The sequence below is a fragment of the Thamnophis sirtalis genome, unplaced genomic scaffold (assembly GCF_051295495.1).
Source record: "Thamnophis sirtalis isolate CommonGarterSnake01/CBP01778 unplaced genomic scaffold, rThaSir2_p1.2 scaffold_1, whole genome shotgun sequence".
Taxonomy (NCBI): domain Eukaryota; kingdom Metazoa; phylum Chordata; class Lepidosauria; order Squamata; family Natricidae; genus Thamnophis; species Thamnophis sirtalis.
Window position 1 is genome coordinate 80,414,686 of NW_028261381.1, and position 21,534 is coordinate 80,436,219.

The following is a 21,534-nucleotide window of genomic DNA, read 5'->3' on the forward strand; positions in this document are numbered from 1 at the left end:
TATACCAATGTGCTATTTTAGGTTTTTCTTTTTAATAAATTTACAGACATTGCTAAAATTCTGTTTTCACTTTGTCATTATGGAGTACTGGGTGTAGACAAATGAGAAAAAATGAATCTCAACAACTGTAGAATCAGGCTGCAGCATAACAAAATTGACAAAAGTGAAGGGGGTCTGAATACTTTCTGAATGCACTGTACAGGTTTTTAATTTCATCCAATGTTAAAACACCACTTATGACAATATTTCAAAGGAAGGAGCTGTAGAAATTTTAAAAAATAGATAATACAGTATGTGCTGAGTTAACATGCCAAGATTTTTAAAAGTCTTATTTATGACCTCTATATGCTTTTGATATTTTTTTTCATTCCACAGCCACTGGAAGAAAAAGATAGAAGCAGTAACCAAACGAAACTGAATTTGAATTCAATTTAATCTCATTAAACATATACAAAGCACAAGTGGAACAATGTTCTTCTAATAAATATTGCACTTGAGAGCATATGGATATTTACAATTTTGCCGTTCTTTACATCCAAGGTATTTTTGTCCCGATAAGGTTCAAGATAAAGTTGTGCAGGAAATCTGATAAACCAACTACTTCTATTATAAATTGGCCATCAGAAGTGTACCACCTGAACACAATTTGCTTTGACAAGAAATGAATATAACTTATCTTACAATTCATTTGTAATGCCAGTGGCTCCCACCCAATTGAAAGGCAAATGGTTTAGTGATTTTCAGAGTTCCTCTTTTGCTCAGGTGATTGGATGGGTGATGTTGGAATGAGGAGATTGGAAGAGGATATAATTTGGCGACCACCAAATCTTCCTCTTGTATAGATAGTTCAAATTTATGATGTCCCATTCCCCTACTTCTAAATTCTAAAATACATTGCTATCAAATTAACAATAACTGGGTGGAAAAGTATGCAGTCGGAAATTGTGCTGTGAAAGTTACTTTCCTTTATAACCAGCTCCTCAAGCTGTACACAGCCTTACAGATTCCAATCGATTTAGTACTCAGGGCAAACGTCATCCAATTTCCAATTGTCATTGTCCCTGGTGCTGTGAATAGTTTCAGTGGCCTCTGTGGGTGATCATATTCCATCTCTCTTTGCAAATTTTACTTGGTACGGAGTAGGACATTTACAATAAGACATTAGGACTGTAAAGGGACTTTAAAGCCCTGCCGCTGCGTCCGCCATAGAGCGGAATGCGTCCTGCTCTATGGCAGACACGGCGACAGGGCTTTAAAAAATAAAAAATGAAGTGGCAGCCCGCACACCAGCAGAGGTGGTTAAAACACACAAATACGCAAATTAATTACAATAATACAAATTACAATTACTTACAAATTACAATAATTTTGAATTCCTCCCTCCGACCCACATACCTTTTCCAGCTGTTTCATAGAGGATTTCAACTCTGCTCTTGTCTGCCATGATGAAAATGTAAAAAATGTAAAAAATGTAAAAAGGCAAGAGCTGCTGAAGTCAGGCTGGGTTAGCTGCTGCCAGAGCCTCCAATGGATGACTCTGCTTAACTATTTTAAAAAAGCCTCTAAAAAAGTGCCCTCTACAGGAGGAAGCGAGAGAACCCCATGTCTCATCTACATAAGGAATTTTTCGGCTTTTAATCCTTGCTTAACTCTGCTCAAGTGATCATAGACTAAATGAGGCACGTGGTTCCCTCACCTCCTCCTGCAGAGGGCACTTTTTTAAGAGGCCTTTTTAAACAGTTAAGCACTAAGCAGTGTCATCCACTGTGACTCTGGCAGCAACTACCTCAGCCTTTTTCCTTTTAATTTTTTTTCTTTTCATGATGACAGTGGCGAGGCCCTACCTCCCCTGACTGCACGTCACTGCACTACAGAGCCCTTTTCTTTATAAAGCTAACACTGCTTACCCTACAGTTTCCCTCTTTCCATTGTTATTATTTAGTGAGTGAGAATTTTGGATCCATTACAACAATTGGGAGAAATTGCATGTTCAGTTGTTGAAAAATAGTCGCTGGTCTGGATACTCTTTCAATCAATAGAGTATTTATATCCTGTACATCCTTAACTGTTGTATTGGGGATTTTTTGTTTTTTTTTTTAATTGAATTTTTTAGAAAAAAAAACTTTTGCAAATGTTTACCTCCCCCCCCCCCCCCCGCCCTCCCCACCCGAACAAATACAGGGTATAAATCTTTAACAAAGATGTTCTAAAATAAACTTAAAGAAAGTTAGTATCATCTTTCATTTGAGCTTTAACTTCTCTTTGCTAGGCTAACTCTAAACATATGATATCATTCCTTGTTTCTTCAATCATCTGGAATTTCTTAGTCCCATATATATTTTGAGTATAGTCAATCCAAATTCTCCACTCCAGTTTATATCTCTCATTTGAGTGATCCTTGAGATATGCTGATATTTTAGCCATCTCTGCTAGGTTTGTTACTTTTAATGTCCATTCTTGAATAGTAGGCAAATCTTCCTTCTTCCGGTATTGCGCCACTAACAGTCTTGCTGCCGTTATTAAATACAAAATCAAGTTAGTCTCTATAACCGTACAATCAGTAATTATACCTAGCAAGAATAACTGAGAGGTAAACTTTATCCTTTCTTAAAGAACATTTTGTATAATCCACCATATTTTTAACCAAAATGCTTTTACCTTTTTACAAGTCCACCATATATGGTAATATGTAGCATAGAGACAATCACATCTCCAGCATTTAGGCTGTAAATTTGGATAGTTTTTTAGGATCTAAATGCCATCTATAAAACATCTTGTAAAAGTTTTCTCTCAAATTCTGGGCTTGTGTAAATTTTACATTTCTTACCCATATCTTTTCCCATGCATGCAACATTATTAGTTCTTCAAAATTTTGTGCCCACTTTATCATACAGTCTTTAACAAATTTCCTCTTTTAGTACATTCAAGGGTTTTAATTGTAATATACTTCTTTCTAAGGTGAGAAGCTGTCTGTATGTAGTTACATCCTATTTTTCTACTATATTTATGTTCTCTATTGCATGTCTAGGAATTGCCCACATAGGTAATTTATCATTTAGTTTATATTGGTATTTTTTCCAGACCCACAATAGAGTATTCCTTAAAATATGACTTTTAAAATTCTTATCCATCTTTTTGTCATATAGCAAGTAAGCATGCCAATCATATACCAAATCATGCCCTTCGATATTAAGTATTCTATCATCTGTTAAGTTAATCCAATCACTGATTACTGATAAAACTACTGCTTCATAATATAGTTTTAGATTTGGCAATTTCAAACCTCCTCTCTCACGTACATCTTGCATTATTTTTAGATTTATTCTCGGCTTCTTCCCTGCCCAAACAAATTTGTTAATACCCTTCTGCCATTCTAGCAAGTTTGCATCTTTTTAAAGTATTGGTATCATTTGAAAAAGAAATAAAAATTTAGGGAAGACATTCATTTTCACTGCTGCTATTCTTCCCAACAAGGATAATTGTAATTTTTCCCAATTTTTCATCTCTGTCTGTATGCTATGCCATAATGGCTCATAATTGTACTTATACAGTTTCCCATTTGAGGTTGAGATGTAGACTCCTAAAAAATATGGAACGCTTCACAAATTTGCATGTCATCCTTGCGCAGGGGCCATGCCAATCTTCTCTGTATCGTTCCAATTTTAGTATATGTGCTGCCAAAGCAAGACCCTTGACTATTGTGTTCGAGGTTCATTTTATTTATATGCTGCCCTATTTCCAGCGGGACTCAGGGAGGCGCACAAACCCAAAGGAGGGGAAGGGAAACACAAAAACTACAACAAAAAAACAGGGAATTTAAAACAACCAACAGCCACACGATTCAAGAGGGGAAGGGAACTCATCGACCACAGGTCTGCCGACACAGCCACGTTTTAACAGCTTTTCGGAAGGCCTGGAGAGAGGTGAGGGTCTGAATCTCTGCGGGGAGCTCATTCCAAAGGGCTGGAGCAGCCACAGAGAAGGCCCTCCCCCGGGTAGTAGCCAGATGACATTGGCTAGTAGACGGAACCCGGAGGAGGCCTAATCTGTGTGATCTAATGGGTCTTTGGGAGCTAATTGGCAGCAGGCGGTATTGTTAAGGTTTTTTCCTGAGTAGATGTTGAATGTTTAACTTCACATCGTATTGTCTTCCCAAAGAACAGTTCTTTTGTTTGTAAGATTATTTGATTAACAAAATAACATAAGTGATCTTTTCCGATCTTTAAATTCCTGGGATTGATATTTTCAGATATTTGTATCCCGTCTTGGTACCATCTGACTTGTATATCATGAGGTGCAAATTGTGATATAGAAATTTCAAGGAGGATTTTCTGACGATCTTGGGTTGCCTTTATTTCAGACAAAACAGGCCGTTTGGCTAAATGAGAAGGGAAAAAAATAAGCATAAATGACAATGTAAATATGTTTCCAGACCTTGATTTATTATGAATAACGCAAGAGCAATATTTAATACAAGAAAACACTGTAAGGATTGATCCTCTGGAGTCTTGCATAACGGAACTATTGCATGACACCACTGCAGAAGACCAATTGCACAACTTTTAGCAACTACAAAGTGAAGACACTTTCTGCACCATTTGCAACAAAACCCAATGAATGGAAATCATGTCTGCACCCTTCTCTATGACTGACCCTTTAAGCAGGACATAACAAATCTTTTTGTTGTTTTTGTTAATTTCTCAATTTTTATTTTACTGAAAACATTAAAATACAAACTCCAAAAGAAAGAAAAAATACAAAAGCAAAATAAAGCTAAACAAGACCACACCCAAAAAGTACAAAAAGACAAAGCAAACCTATATATCTTGTTGTGGCTTATTCTAGAGTTTTCTTGTGTGTTTCCAGCACTTGGTTGAAATCCAGTAACTGTCAGCTCCTCTCCATTAGTTAATTAGGAAAGAAAGACCATGAGACTCCATGCGTAGAAATCAAATGTACTTTTACTAATTAAAAATGGTTAAAGGCAATGCATAGCGAAGTCTGATTAATTAGGTGCGAAAGCAGTTGATATATAGAATAGCCCATTCCCCACCCCTTGGCATCACAGTCCCAGGCCAATCATAACTCTTCCAAATGTCAGGTGCAAGATAACTTCAAAAGGCATCATGAAGATGGAATGTCAGTGCCGTTAGACCTGGCGGGAAACACCCACGCATGCGCAGGCCGATCAGTCGGTGAACTCCAGAACCTTCCACCAGCACAATGAGTAACCCCTCCCAAATACCATGCCATCCCTCCCCGTTTCATGGCAGCTGAAGTGATAGCAAAGCAGAAGCTGACATCCGGCCGTCCCCCGGAAAAAGGCGATCAGGCCTGTAAAACGAAAAAAATCACAAACAAACAGATGAACAACAAAACACAGAAGAGAAAAGGGGAGGGGGGAAGAGAAAATTAAGGCTTGTCAGGATAAGCAGCATAAAACTTCCGAAGCAGTCGTGGAGCACGAACATGGGACTTGTCAACCCATTCCATATGGGAGGGGGGGAAATGTTTCCAAGCCACTAAGTACTGGATGCGGTTACGCCGCTTGCGGGAGTCCAGAATTTCACGGAGTTCAAAGTGTTGTTCGCCATCAATCAACAAAGGAGCAGGTGGAGGAGTTGCAGGCGGACGTAAAGTTGAAACACGAACAGGCTTAATGAGGTGGAACGTGGAACACGCGATGAACACGATCGAGATGCTTAGGCAGCTGCAAACGAACGGAAACAGGATTGATGATTTTGAGGATGGAGAAAGGACCGACATACTTAGGCCCCAATTTCTTGGACTTTTGTGTGGTCTGAAGGAACTTTGTGAACAAGTAGACCAAGTCGCCCTCCTTGTACTGATAAGGTTGCGTACGCTTCTTATCAGCTTGCTTTTTATGAGCGCGATGAGCGGCATCCAACGTAGCAAGAGTCAAAGGCCAAATACGGCTGAGATGCTCACTCCAGTCAGCGACGGAAGAAACCTGCGGTTGGTCACGAGGCAACTCCGGAATAGGAACAAAGTCCTGACCAAAAACAACCCGGAAAGGGGTAAAACCAGTGCTGGAATGAACAGAATTGTTGTAGGCGACTTCAGCGTGCGGCAACAAGTCCACCCAATCATCTTGCTGATAATTAATGAAACAACGTAAATACTGTTCTAGAACAGAATTAGTCCTCTCACAGGCCCCGTTAGTCTGAGGATGGTGGGCGGAGCTAAGGCCCTGGGCGGAGCCAATGCATTTAAGAAATTCCTTCCAGAAGGTCGAGGTGAATTGGACACCTCTATCAGAAATGATACGATCAGGCACTCCATGCAACCAGTAAACATGGGAAATGAAGAGCTTAGCAAGAGCCTTAGCGGAAGGAATTTTGTGGCAAAGGATAAAATGAACCTGTTTGGAAAATAAGTCTGTAACGACCCAAATGACGGTGTGCCCCTGGCTCTCAGGAAGCTCGACAATGAAGTCCATCTAAATTTCTTTCCATGGGGCAACCGGCCGTGCCACAGATTGGAGCAGCCCTTGCGGTTTCCCAGGTGGCCTTTTGGCGGCCGCACAAACCGGACAACTAGCAACATACTGTTCAATGTCCTTTTTCAAAGAGGGCCACCAGAATTGCCTCTTTACGAGATGTAAAGTTTTCAAGAAGCCAAAGTGACCCGCCAATTTGGAATCGTGAGCGCGTTGGAGGACGACGAGACGAAGAGAGGCGGGGACATAAAGCTTGGCTCCGATCCATGGTAGATCATCCCTGATCGTACACTCATCCTGATGCCCCTGGAACCAGTCATCCTGGGGAAGGGCACGTTTGAGGTCAGAGAGAAAATCTTGAGGCATGTCCATCTTTGAACGTGCTTCCTGGCGAGTGACCACCGGAGCCTCCAGGCTGGAGGTGGGAACAACTGGTTGAACAATGCTCAGTTTCGAGCAGTTGTATTGAGGGAGTCTGGACAAACCATCCGCCATGAAATTCTTCCCCCAGGGATGTATTTGAGCGTGAAATTGAAACGGTTGAAATGTTGGGCCCACCGCATTTGTTTAGGGGACAGACGACGCGGGGTTCTCAACACTTCTAAATTCTTATGATCAGTCCACACCTCAAAAGGGTGTTTAGCGCCTTCCAGAAAATGGCACCATGTGGTCAAGATCTCATTAATTAATTGCATGAAAACTGCAGGCGCCCCCTGTATGCCAAAAGGCATAACCCGGAACTGGAAGCAACCAAGAGGACAGTTGAAAGCAGTTTTCCATTCGTCTCCTTCCTTAATACGCACCCAATAGTATGTTTCCCTGAGGTCCAGTTTAGTGAAAATGCGGCCCTTCCCCAATTGGGCCAACATGTCCTTCATCAACGGCAATGGGTATAAATTTTGGGCCGAGATGGCATTAAGGTTTTTAAAATTTACACATAATCTCAGAGAACCATATTTCTTCTCACGGAACAGCACAAGAGCAGCGACTTTAGGGCGGGCAGGTTCAATGAAACGCCGCTCCAAATTTTTATCAATGAATTTTCTCATCTCTTCCATTTCCCTAGGTGACATGGAATAAATCTGGGGTTTTGGCAACTTCATCCCGGGTAAAATGTTGATTGAACAATCAGTAGGCCTGTGGGGCGGAAGTTTGTCGGAAGATTTCTCACTAAAAACTCCCCTCAGGTCCCAATATACTTTCGGAATTTTTTCCTCTCCTTCAATCCGCTCCTGCCCTCTAGCGGCCAAATCAGAACTGCAGCCAACAGGGTCTGAAGAAACTCCCTCCCCTTCCGGAGGTGCGGCCGTGCGAATCCGTAACCATCCCTCCCTCCAATTTATGCGAGGGTTCCATTTTCGAAGCCAAGGGAGGCCCAAAATGAGTGGTCTGTCCATTCCAGGAGCCACAATAAAAGAGATTAATTCCATGTGGGATCCCATTTTCATCTCTAAGGGCTCAGTAAAGAAATGGGCGGGTCCCCCCCCCTGCGATGGACCCATCTATCTGGCAAAAGACAATAGGGGTTTTTTAAGTTTTCAACTTGAGGCCCAGTTTTTCCACCATAGCAGGATTGATCATTGAGCAGGAACAGCCTGAGTCAAGGAGGGCGGGAAGGCTTTCAGACCCCCCCATCAGGCAGAACTCTCAATTCTACGGGGATTAGCATAGGGCCTTTGTTTGAACTCACCCAGCGAGGCGAGGCGTTGTCATCGGAGTCATCAGAGGAGCTGGTGGAGACATCCGCTTCTCCCTCCAAAGCCTGGCCGAATTGGGGGGGGGGTGGAATCAACGGCGAACGCAGCTTCTTTTTTTTTCTTAGCTGAGGTCTTGGTGGATTTCCCCTCCCATTTGGAAGGGGTTAGGGCGCTCGTGGGCAGCTGGGCGCGGCATTCAGGCACGCGATGGCCGATTTTCCCACAACGAAAGCAAGTGAACGGTCTGGATTTTCCCGAGGGGCCTCCCCTCCCTTCGCCTCTGCCTCCGAAAGGGGTTTTGCGGCTTGGGGGGGGGAGATTTCGCAGCTTTCTCCTTTTTCTTCTGCCTCTCCTCCTTAACACATTTGAGTCTCATTAAATCCAGTTCAATGTCTGCCGCATTTTCAAACCAAACAGTTAAGCGTTTGGGAAGGTGGCGATTAACACATTGTTGATAAATATCTTCATCCAAGCTCAAAGCAATTTGTCCAAAAGGGCTTCTTCACCCCAGCCCCTGATGTAATTACATAGGTGTTGAAACTCCTGAATGTACTGGGACACTGGCCTGTCCTCCTGCGCGAGGGTCATAAATTTCAGTTTGCCGCGTTTCTCAGTCAGGGGGTCATCAAACTGTCTCTTGAAAGCTCCCATAAACGCATTGAAATTCCTCAGGAGGGGGGAATTTGATTGGTGTAAGCCTGTTCCCCAGTCAGAGGCCTCTCCGTCTAATGCAAGCAAAACCATGCGTATTCTCATGGTATCTGATTCAAAATCGGGCCCATAGATTTCCATGTAATTATAAACTTGCATGATGAAAGACCCCAGCTTCTTAGGGTTTCCATCATATTTTACAGGTAATGGGGGGACTTTAGCCATTCTGCGTCTTCTGGGGGGTGGGGCCCCTGGTCTGGCAGCACCCTTGGCAGGGGGGGTGAAGCCGCTCGTGGGTTTTCTTGCTCCCATCCCCTCTCGACCTCTTCACCCTCCCCAAATCTTTGCCCAGAGTACCTGTTCCAAGTAATCAGGTTGATCTCTTTCCTGGGGTCTTCGTTCAGCTCCCGCCTCAAACGGCCTTTCCTGGTGTCTTCTTCTGGTAACGGCCGCATCCCAGTTTGCCCCCTCCTCTCTTTGTCCCACTGACAAAGACCAACGGGGGGGACTAGCAGGGCTCGATATCTCCAGCTGAGCCAATTCTTCAGGAAACAAGATATCAGTGGGTTCTTTGTCCTTTTCTCCATCGCTGGCTGGCGAAGACTTTTTTTTTTCTGTTCTGTCTCCTTGAACTTTTGCACCTTCCACGGTAGATTGTAGTCTCCTGGAAAGGTGTTATTGAGACTTCACTAACTGTCAGCACCTCTCCATTAGTTAATTAGGAAAGAAAGACCATGAGACTCCATGCGTAGAAATCAAATGTACTTTTACTAATTAAAAATGGTTAAAGGCAATGCATAGCGAAGTCTGATTAATTAGGCGTGAAAGCAGTTGATATATAGAATAGCCCATTCCCCACCCCTTGGCATCACAGTCCCAGGCCAATCATAACTCTTCCAAATGTCAGGTGCAAGATAACTTCAAAAGGCATCATGAAGATGGAATGTCAGTGCTGTTAGACCTGGCGGGAAACACCCACGCATGCGCAGGCCGATCAGTCAGTGAACTCCAGAACCTTCCACCAGCACAATGAGTAACCCCTCCCAAATACCATGCCCTCCCTCTCCGTTTCATGGCAGCTGAAGCGATAGCAAAGCAGAAGCTGACATCAACAGCATTACATATGATATATAGGCATCAGCAGTGAAAGGAGAATGTGTGTATGTGTTGTGATGTGCAATTAAAGTATGAAAGGAGAGGGGTTGTGTTGTGTCATCATGTTTCATCATTGTGGTTGGAAGTGGATGTCTATGCATCTTATTGGTAAAATAGATAATTTTATCCCATAAATATTTCCCACATGGGATGCAAAGCCAGGGGTGTCCAGGCAGCATGGTCAAAGAAGAAACTGAGATGATGACGAGCACCTCTGCTCCCAGAGATGTCACATCTGGGCTGCGGCTTAATTCCTGGTATCCATAGCACAAAGGACACAACAAGATACACAACAGTGCTACAGACAGGGAGATTTTCTTTGAAGTAGCATTGCAGGTGTAGCTGATAGGAAATAGGGATGTGCCACACTCCTCACTTGTTAAATTCTATTACTTTTAATAAAGCCTAAAAAGGAAAAACAGAACCCAACTTCATCAATTAACATCAGAAGACAACTAAATAAATAAATAAAAATTGGTACATACCTGGAAGTTTTAAATACACTTCTCTTATAATAGGCTTTGTCAATCTCGCATGGTTCACCTGGAAACAAATAGCCTTATTACAAACTAAAGCAGTAGCTCTGAGTTTAAACACGGAAGTTAATTTGTAACAGGCCTTGTCAAAATGTTCTTTGACATCATCCTTCTTTGGTGAATAATCTCCCAGGAGCCACTGAGCAGCACTTTCATTAGGATAGAAATCTGTGACATCACAAGTTAAATTTACACTTTGTCCATAATCAGCATCACTTGGTTCAATAACAATATTTGAAAGTTTGGGGAAATCTATAAATGTGACAAGACAGAGAAATCAACATTAGACAAGGAATCACTGTTAAATGCAAACAATACCCTAATATGCACAGCATCAAATGAGTTAAGAATAATTTTTAACATTATATTGTTACCACAAGAAAGGAGGAATCATTGTTCAATGATAATTTGTGCTGTTACAATAGATTAACAGCACTATTTCACATAGAGCAGTGCTCATACATGAAATCAGCTCTCAAATTATTTAGGCAAGTAGCAATTATTTCTGTTTCTCTGCTTCTTGTGTACATGTGTTAGTCATGCAGTGAGATACCAGTGCTTCTCACTATTTGGTTTGTTTGCACATGTTAATCCATAGCATGTTACTGTATACTGATGTGAACTTAGAAGTAAAATATATGTAACAATGCCACAAAGTTTGTTTATCTATCTATCTATCTATCTATCTATCTTTCTTTCTTTCTTTCAAGACAACTAGTTCCTAATTATGACAGTCGCAGAGACGCAGGATGATGTGATCACATTTTGTGACAAGCAAAGTTAATGGGAAATCCAGATAACCAGATTACTACCTTAATAACTGTTTATGGAGATTCTCAATCATCCAGGTCATGGTTGTCCCAAAGTTGCTTTTTTTAAGAGGCAACTGGACTTTCTGGTTTTTCTTTTAAGGCACTTCACATCTCATCCAAGAAGCTTCCTCTGCTCTGACTGGATGGTGGGAAACAGGAGGTCCAGTCAGACCTGAATCCAGTCAGAGCTGAAGAAGCTTCTTGGATGAGAGGCAAAAGGTCTTCAAAGAAAAACCAGAAAGTCCAGTTGCTTCTTGAAAAAAGCACCTTTGGGACAACCATGGCCTGGATGACTGAGAACCTCCATAGACACTCCAAGGGACATAGATTATTTTATAGCAATGATAACAATTACCTTTCAGCATGACTTTATATCCCTTCCGTGCAATTTGCTTGCAATGATTTATTTCAACAAAGAATTCCAATTCATGATCTTCTGCGCTGGGTGTAAAGGTTATTTCACTTGTCCTGGAGTACAGCTTTGACATTCTGTCCAACTGCGGCTCCCCTGTTTTAACTTCAGCACCCAAGAGCTCTTCAAAGCCCTTTCTCCAATAAATGTCACACTCAGGTGGATGGTATTTTGTCAATAAGCAACTCAATGTGATGGGTTTCCCACACTCAGGAACAGGGGGCTTACATTCAATTTTGTCAACTTTGGGGGCCACAACTGTAAATAAAGCACAACAGCAAATAACAGAGTTAGTATTTAGTACAGAGTTGTGAATTCAAACCACAAACTTCTCTTCCCACATGACTATTTAGGTTACACAACTAAGTGCCAAAGTCATCATCCAAACACAATAAAATTCCAAAGGTATATAAATTACAAATCTGGTGAAAAATGCGTGACCCCACAAATGCGCGAACGTCAAAAGCGCGCCGACAAAACCACGGTGCTAAAACCGCGATGTCAAAAGCGTGCCGACAACAGCGCACCGACAAAACTGCACCGACAGAAGCGCGAGTTAAGTTAAGGTAAGGTTTAGGGTTAGGTTAAGGGTTAGGTTTAGGGTTAGGTTAGGGTTAGGTTTAGGGTTTGGTTTAGGGTTAGGGTTACAGCGCGCTTCTGTCAGCGTGCTTCAGCGCTCATTCGTCGGCGCGGTTTTGTCATTGCGGTTTTGTCACCGCGGTTTGGTCAGGCACGCTTTTGTCGTTCGCGCATTTGTGGTGGAACCAAAAAATGAAGTAGAAAATTGCCTCAATGATAACGTAATACCAATGAAGATTTCTAAATTGGTGTGGAAATAGATTTTCAGTTGCTCATGTAATATTCCATTTATGCACTAAAAAAAGAGATCCTGTAATCCGCACATAGATGTAACTGAAGCTATTAGCATATATTTCCCCATTTTGCACATCCAACTTCTAGCTATTTGGCAGTGGCAAGTGTTACATGAAGCCACATCATAAGCCATCAAAGAGTAACCTACTCAGCAATATCCCTTTCTGCTTCAGAAGAATATTGCATGAAATAACTTAATTGATTTCAGATACCAAACTCAAACCCTGGCCTGACAGCATATATGTCTTCCCCTTCTATTACCAGGTTGGTCCTTGTAATGGTTCAGGATTCCACTATGGGTCTTTATGGCTTTCAGAAATTTAACATCTGCCCAATTGTATAGGAGGGAGGGAGGGATTCTGTCATCTCCTAAATATCAATAGTTGTATTTATTATACACATATAGTAAGCGGAGTCTTATTCTGAGATGAACGGAATATTATTCCAAGAAAATAAAATTTAATTGAATTCACACCTTGTGGCAATATGGAAAGAGAATAATTAAAAAAGGGAACATCAAGAGAAAACATACTATTAATACAATAGCAGTAGGATAATGAAAAATTGTACTTTTTCTGCTCCACTTACCCACAGGGTTCATCTGCCATACAGATTCTTTATACGCTTGTGGTCCTTGAAGCTTAGCTCTGCAGACAAACCTCTTTCCAGAATCTTCCACTTGGGGGCAATAGTGGATCTTGCTGATGCAAAAGTAAAGCCCATCAGTACCTTTTGTGGGTGGAGTTGAAAAGGAACTGTCTACAATTCCATCATCATTAGTCCAACAGACTTCAAGGGTTTCCGGATAATAAGAATGAATTTTGCAACTAAGAGTGAGCGGTTCATTTGGTCTTGGCACATTTGTGGAACAATGAATTTCATGAAGCTCTGGTAAGGCTAGGAAGAAAACCAAAAAGATTTCAATTCAAGCAGCAAAAATGTGATGTGCAGAGATATGCCCAGATAATAGTGAAGAGGCTTCAAAGCCAATGCATGAATCCCCAAAGCTTTAATGACATCTCTTACCATTTTTCTTTACCCTTGTATCCATAGCTATTTATTCACACATAGCAAGGGAGGACCAAGCCAAACTCATTTGCTAAGGACCCTCTGATTGTAGAAAAATCACTGTCAGTTGAAATGTCAAAAGTGTCTTGTTTGGATACATCATCTCTGACCAACAAATTGTTTCTTTATGGTGCCAAATAGAAGGATAAATTAGTGTCCTAGTTTCCATTTGTGTTTGGCTGCCATTATATACTTAAAAGGGTTAAACGTCCTCCTTTGGGACTATCCATGCTAAATAACCACAGTGTTGTTTCCACTAGAAAGTTCTATTCTTCTCTACACACATATGGGGAGATAGATAATGTAATTACCCTGTTTTGCCAAAGAGTTAACTATTTTTAGTCTTGGCAGATGTTTCACAAATATGGATTGTAGTCTAAGATATCTGCTGGGACAATGGCTGGACCAAAATTAGCTAAGTCTCCTCTATTTTCATACATTTTGAAACTTAGCAGTTCTCTTATAAACCATAAAATAACTTTAAAATTTCAACATCATTAAGTACCCTGCCATAATCCTCACTTACCTATGACTTTAAATGATTTTGTTTTAGTACACAATCCATGCTGAAAGCCCTCATGTTTAATTTCTAATAAAAGTTGAAATTCCTCCAGCTTCTGTACGTCTGGATTCAGGCAGATTTTCCACTCGAAGTCATAATAATTTTTTGGTTTTGATTTCAACTCTGGATAAGCTTTAAACATGTCCTCCAAGTTCCCAAGGAGAGGAGAATTTTCAGCATCTTCCGTAGGTTCTTCAACTGAGGTCGTAGGCCAAGAGGCTATTTTCTGTTTTGTTTTCTGAGGTTCAGTCACTAAGAAGAGCTCTACCTGCAAAGGCTTGGGTCGAAAGTGTGAAATCAAGCATTGCAACTGTGTTTCTTCCAAATGCTTCAGTTCCTCACTTCCAACCATTTCCACAGATGGTGCATCTATTTAAAAAAATAAGGGAAAATGGAAACTCTGTTGCTTGAAATGTTGCAGCAATATTTTAGGATTATTCTTTCAAGATTGTACAAAGCATTCTATTCTTAAAAACAGTTATATGCCTGTTCTTGCTCAGGAAGGAGATAAAAGACTGATAGACATTTATGGGGAGAGAAATTAAAAAATCTGACTGTTGGGTTCTCTGGCTTTATTTTCACTCTCACCAAGAATTCCATGCATCACTCTCTTTAACACGGGATGGAGGGAGCAGAGAGGAGGTGAGTTCACATGAATGGCCATAGAATGAAGTTTACTATATCTGCTAAAAAAAAATTGTACTCGTGTTCTGCACAGGTACTAGAGTTTTGTTCCAGCTGATAATTGGATTTCTTTTAGTTTAGTTTCTTTAGTTTCTTCAGTTTAATGCTGTTCTGTAAAACGATGTCTAAAAAGATTATATAGGAAATCCTTATTTAGTGATTGCCCTGTTTAGTGATCATTTACAGTTACAATGCTAATAATAAAATAATGTAACCAATACTTGCATATATGATCTTCAGAGGTCTATAAAGCAAAAGGAAGGATGAAGTAAGATGCCATTTTACTTAGTGAGTGCTTCACTTAATGGCTGAGTTACCAGACCCAATTGTGATCACTAAATAAGGATTGCCTGTAATTTGATAGGTGCAACATAATTGCTTATATTTAATCTATTTTCCATTTTCCCCGGTTGGTCTTTCTTTCTGTGTGGCTATTTTCTGGGAGTTTTCCAGTAATGATATTTTAAAATTAACTTTCACAAATATAAACTTTGGTTGCAATTTTATATAAAAATGATGGTATTGATAAGACATATTTAGAATAACTTACGTTTCTTTAAAAAAAAAATGTACCACAGCAACCCAGCTAGAAGAAAAGAAATCAGAAAACATAAAACCAGCCCAACTGTTATTGGAGTAGTCGAATAAGGTTCTGTAGAAAGACAACAAAAAAATAAATTATGTTATTTCTGATATACTCAAAACATTTATTGCTCTTGTTGCTTTTGATAAGTAAGCATTTTACATGTAATTTCATAATAAGAAACAAACAATGCTGATACAGGGTATTCTGTCATAAGCAAAACATTAAGTCAGGGGTGTCAAACTCAGGGCCCGAGGGCCGGATCCAGCCTGCGGGGTGCTTAGATCTGGCTCGCGGGGCTGCCTGGAAACAATGAAGGACCGGCCCACAGTGCCTCTGCCAGCAAAAATGGACGACTCCCACAGGCGGGCCCCCCGAGCTCCATTTTTGCTGGCAGAGGGTTGCAGGAGGCCATCACACCTGAAAATGGAGCTTGGGAGCCCATTTTCACTGGCAAAGTGTTCAGACCACCACAGGTGCCCCTGATATGAGTGATGTTGAGTTGGCCATACCCACCCCAGCCCTCCGAGGTAAACACAACCCTGAAGTGGCCCTCAATGATATCAAGTTGGAAATCCCTGCACTAAGTTATGAGAAGCAAGAGAGCTATTAAATTTTTCATAGTGAGTACCTGTTACTGTTAAAGTTACATTGTAGACTGGATATCTGGCAAATGACTTATGCTGCACAATACAACTATAGACGTTTCCTTGGTCTTGTGAAGATGGTTGAACTCTCAGTTCACTGGTGGTGTTGTAAGTGCCATCACCATTTCTCACAGATCTTCCCAGGATAATATCGCCTACAGTTATATCTTTATCCGACGTGTGCTTAGAATGCTTTTGCCAAAGAATGGCAATGGAATCAGGATAGAATTTATTCACTCTACATGTCAGTGTCTTTACATTTCCGTTTTCAATTTCAAGTTCCTTGGGAGACAGTTGGACAGTTGGTTCAACTATATTGCATTTGAATAAAAATAGAATTGGTTATTGATTTTTCTACATATGTTGTATTTTATTTTGCCTTTCAGCCTCCCAAACAGCATTTGTATTTAATATTCAATTGAAATAACACCTAAAGGAAAAGGAAAAAAACACTACAGATTTTCCAAAGACTATGAAGAAGAAAGAAAAGAAAGAAAGAAAGAAAGAGGGAGGAAGGAAGGAAGGAAGGAAAGGCAAAATCAGTGAATGAATCAAAATGAATCAGTGTAGGCATGTGGTAGAAACAAGATTATTTTGAAAAGGTAGAACAATATGGGGGGACATAATGAAGGGCATCGGTATAAATTAGTTTTAGCCATATTACTTTCTTTTTTATTTTCATTCATTTACAGTAATTTTTTGCATGTTATTTTTTTTCTTTTCTCTACTTTGCACAGTGTTACTATCCCCAAGGAGAGCAGCACGAGGATATATATTCTGAGAAGAGACTGCTGACAGAAACGATGATTTTTTTAAAAATAGCAGCTAGCAGGAAAAATATCGTAATGAGTATAGTATAGTATTGAAGGACAGAGAGAAGAACAATAATCAGATAAATGAGACTTGAGGCCAGAGCAAGAAAGTGGTTTGTGAAAAGGCTTTGAACAGCTTCCTCTAGCTTAATTCATATGAAAAATGAAATAGAAGGAATGGAAGAAATTCATAATCTGCAAATCTTGTTAATAAAAGTAGCTTTGGGCCTCAAAGTGTTCATTTCTAAATCTAATGTATGTCAGCCCTGGGAGCCATCTTTTCTGTTGGAGATTCAGTGCCTGGGAAAACAGAAGGGGGAATTGCATGGAGTGGTGGAGGATTAACCATAACATTTCTTTCTTTGGGCATTCGACCTGCATCTGGTTGGAAGTGACTGAGGGTTGTCTCCAGTTGGGATGGTGAATTGATTGGACCTGTGGATGCTGGGGATGTATCTTTGACTTTCTTTTGGGTGGGGAAAACCGGATCTCTCAGATTTGGGTTTTCCCAATTGTGCCAATATGACATCTCCAACAAAATGGAACTTTGAGGAACTTCAAACCTCAGAGACTTCTTTTGTTGGGGGTGTTACTTGGACCCCTGATTTATACAACTGACAAACAACCACACATGAAAATACAGCACCTCGGGGCCCCTTCCTATCCAAATTTAACTTTAAAATGTAAAAAAAAATGGCAAAGTCACAAGGAAGCAGAATCACGAGCAACATTTATAAGTAGAATCTCTTTCTCTTTCTTTAACATGTTACTTTCCAGATTCCTCCAGCTTTTGTTCAGAAGTAGGTCCCTAGTGTTACGTTACTCCAGCCTCTTTTGCCACTTCATTGTTACACCATTCAAATCCCACCAAATATTTTAATTGTTGTGTTGTTTTTCATGTGCCATTATACCTAACTCTTCAGGTAGATAATAGCAGAACAGTGACAGACAAGACCAACCAGAGTCCAATGAAGATGGAAGAAAATATGCCTAGATTACCTTAAAACAGCTAATAAATATCTTAGGTTCTTACTGATAAACCAACCTTGCCAACAAGATAGCAGGTAACAAAGGCTCATCATAACTTGTACATCCCTTGCACCTTTTAGCTTGAAGAAAAATTCTTTTTAAACACCTGTAAGGCTAAGAACTACCTACATGTGTCTCATTCTTTGGCTAAAGGCAATATCATGGAGGTGTGACACAGAAAATATATTTGTTTAATTCAATTGCATTGCCTTACTGCAACTAATTAGTTGCCCTAATAACAAGAGTTATGAAAAAATCTTTATATTGTCATTAAATAAAATGAGAAACGTGAACAAGAATGGACAATGTTGACTCTTGGCAATTGCCGGGTGAAATCCCCAATTTTCTTGGCAAGCTTTCAGAAGTGGTTTGCCATTACTTCCTTCCTAGGGCTGAGACTGGTCCATCTGGCTTTGTGCCTAAAGCAGGACTAGAAGTCACAGTCTCCTGGTTTCTAGCCTCATGCTTTAACCATTACATCACTGGGATTCTTCAGACAATATAAAATGAAGAAATGGGGAGGGACTTTCTTTTGTTTTCTACCTCCCTGTTTTCAGGGTTCCCCTTTCTTACAAGGATCTAGTTGGAGGAGGCCTTCTTCATAAGAGGAAGAGATTTGGAATACAATCTTATGCAATTGACAGTCAGATAAACCTTAATACAGTTTAAGAATTCTAAAAGAATAAGTTTGCTCCCTGGAAAGGTATACCACAACTGTCACTTACCAACTAGATTTAGAATGGTGGCTCCTTCAACTCTATTAGAAGTAAGAATCACAATACACATATATTTGCCCTCTTCGTGAAGTTTTATTTGTGGAAGGAAAAGGGAAGCATCTCCATTTTTTAATTGAATTGTATCCAGTCTTGAACCATTTCTATTTGAAGAATGTTTTCCAGCAACAACTGAATAAAGTTGTTCTACTTTATTCCCTTCAGATGTCACCAAATACCACATGAATACTGTTTTTTTTATATCCAGTTCTGGGGGAGGGTAGTCAGAGATATTACACTGAAGTGTCACATTTGTACCCAGGATTGCTGTCTTCTGAGCTGGCATGCTTACTTTCAAGGCTTCTTCACACAAAAAAATGGAAAAAAATGGATTGCAGATTATGATTAATTGTACCTTTTTCTTCCCTTCTTCCCTTCCCTCCCAATTCTCACATTTCATAAAGAGTATTTCGAAATAGTAGTGGTGGAATGGCAAGAGACAAAGCAATTAGAGATCATAAAGACTAAGTGGAATATTGACTACTTTTGGAGTAAGCCAGAACTTGGCAAGAGTTACACAATCCAGATGAGACAATTGTGACTGCATAATTACAAGTAAATTACTACAAGGGATAGTTTTTCCTTAGCTAATTACAGTTCAGTTGTGGTCCAGCTAGAATATTTCAATAAGATGTCAGTTGCCATCATGCAATAGAGACACAGAAACTCCAATCTGGAGCACCCAGTTCAGGCTTAATAGAATGTCTGAACACAGTCCCTGTGTTCAGAGTCAGAGGCTGAGATGGAGCAACTTATAAATTTAAACCAATAATCAGCAGTTTGTAACATTTCATTTGCAGCCTGTAAATCTTATACTACTCATTTGACTAACCCTTCGTTATGATGAACGAATGTCTTTTTGTCAGATTAGATTTAGATGAGCATAACCACTGAGGTTGTAAATCACGGTTTACGGTTCTGGGTAGACCAGGTTATTGACAGTTTAAACAAGGAGTTAATGTAAATAACAGCTCAATAGTAATAGCGAGTTGCGGTCTTTTCAAATTCATACACAGATCCAGAGGGCGGAGTTTAACGAGTAAGAAGGCTCGTTCCTGTGCGGAACGAGTTATGGACTTTACATTTTGCTCCGGTCATTTTGCAAAACACGTCTGCGCTGTCGAGGGCGCTCGTCGGAGGAGCGAGGGCGGGTGGCTGTCCCCTGCAGAGACCGATCTCCGACTTAAAGTTGTGTCCACCTGCCTTGCGCGGTCGGTCTCGTTCCTCCTCAAAGGAGCCCCCAGACCCCCTCCAAGTCTCAACATTTCTCACACTCGACAACTTCTATTGCATTTGCCCTTGAGGAGCCCTCGCCTCGCCGCCACTCAAAACAGCAGCAAGAACCTAGCAAAGCACTTCCGCCACCCTCGCCCTGCCACCAGCGTCCCGGCCACCTTGAATGTATAGCAAGCGTATATATGTACAGTATATAAATATATGAGAGAGAGAGAGAGAATGTAATGTATAGCAGGCGCGGGTCTTCATTTTTGCTTCCTTACCTGCCGACCCAAGAACAAAGCTGAGACACGCCCAGAGGCTAAAGAAAAAGTAAAGTCGCCTTCGAACGGAGTTTGATTCCTGGAAATTTACGTGGACACATCCAGACAGTTTTCTCAGTCGGAGACCAAAGTGAGTCGCCATTGCCCCCTTTCCTTTTGATTTCTCAATCTGGACCAGCGTTTTCAGATAATCGCGCTTTAAAGAGTAGGCAGAATCGACCCTACTAAGCTCTTTAGATCTCTTGCCCGAACGACCATCTCTCTAACCTACGTGGCAGGACAATGATCTTTGTCCTGGAAACTTTCATTTTCACTTCTGATCTTCCAATGATTTTCTGTTGCTGAAAAACTGGGAAAGAAAATAGTTACTGACGGCATTTAAGAAGTCGCCTACTCAGGCACCTGCTTAGTAAGGGGGAACCAATAGTACACACCCAGATTCTGGAAGTCTTTTAGTTCTCCTTTAAGTGGAAGACTGCTAACAGAGACTCCTGAATTTTTTTAAATTTTTTTTAAATGCAAGCAACTTGCATTTAATTAGATTTCAAAACATTTAATGTGCTGAAATTTCCTGTCAGTGAAAACAAGTAATCAGTGTAACCTCCAGTCTCCATAAGTTGTGGGTGCTCCATTACTTGAGATGTTTAAGAAGAGATTGTACAGCCATTTGCCCAAAATGGTATCTCCTGCTGGAGCAGTGGGTTGGACTAGAGCCGCAGTTCTCAACCTGTGGGTCGCAACCTTTGGAAAACACGTATTTTCGATGGTCTTAGATACTGAGACACGGCTCCTCTATGGTTGGGGGTCACCACAACATGAGGAACTGTATTAAAGGGTTGCGACATTGGGAAGATTGAGAACCACTGGACTAGAGGACCTCCAGGGTCCCATCCAACTCTGTTATTCTATGATCTACGTTCTATGTTTTATTGGGATAAAATAGATTTCTCTTTTTAAAAAAAGGCAGAGGCTGTTACCTTTACATTCTTGAATAACCTTCAAAGCTCAAAATCTACCCTCAATAATTCCTGCTAAAGTGCCTGAATGTAATCAGTTTAGACACTCTAATCAGCAGCGGCATTCAACATCAGAAGTACAATAGTAATTGCCATCTTGTGGATCAATCTGTTAGAATTGTGGGTTCTGGCGGGAAGCAGGACCAAGGCCTTGAGGGGCGTCAGGCGTTGAAAGCAAAGCACAGATGCTCAAGGTTGGGGGAGGCCCAGGACAGAACCTGCATTAGGTCTGTCAGGGCCTTCCATGGGGCTCTACTTAATGACC

The 21,534-nt window shown here is 40.8% G+C and overlaps 1 protein-coding gene and 1 non-coding gene across 4 annotated transcripts; both read right to left on the reverse strand.

Annotated features, from left to right (window-relative positions):
• Window positions 1–3,583: 3,583 nt before the first annotated feature.
• On the reverse strand, window positions 3,584–3,686 carry LOC148049595 (U6 spliceosomal RNA). The gene has a single exon (XR_015695309.1). It is a non-coding gene; the product is annotated as a U6 spliceosomal RNA (small nuclear RNA).
• A 22-nt stretch (window positions 3,687–3,708) lies between these two features.
• LOC148049596 (uncharacterized) lies at window positions 3,709–20,507 on the reverse strand. Of its 3 annotated transcripts, XM_087717326.1 has the most exons (9): window positions 20,254–20,507; window positions 18,707–19,057; window positions 16,125–16,451; window positions 15,461–15,562; window positions 14,191–14,595; window positions 13,185–13,493; window positions 11,667–11,981; window positions 10,449–10,751; window positions 3,709–4,378 (listed from the first exon to the last, which is right to left on the reverse strand). In XM_087717326.1, exons 1-9 carry the CDS (start codon window positions 20,393–20,395, stop codon window positions 4,074–4,076), a joined length of 2,559 nt encoding a protein of 852 aa, XP_087573452.1. In that variant the 5' UTR covers window positions 20,396–20,507; the 3' UTR covers window positions 3,709–4,073. The 3 variants fall into 3 exon arrangements, with proteins under 3 accessions (XP_087573452.1, XP_087573438.1, XP_087573445.1); XM_087717312.1 differs by lacking the exon at window positions 3,709–4,378 and having other exon boundaries at window positions 9,939–10,751; window positions 18,707–19,054; XM_087717319.1 differs by lacking the exon at window positions 3,709–4,378 and having other exon boundaries at window positions 9,939–10,751; window positions 13,326–13,493.
• Between the last annotated feature and the right edge of the window lie 1,027 nt (window positions 20,508–21,534).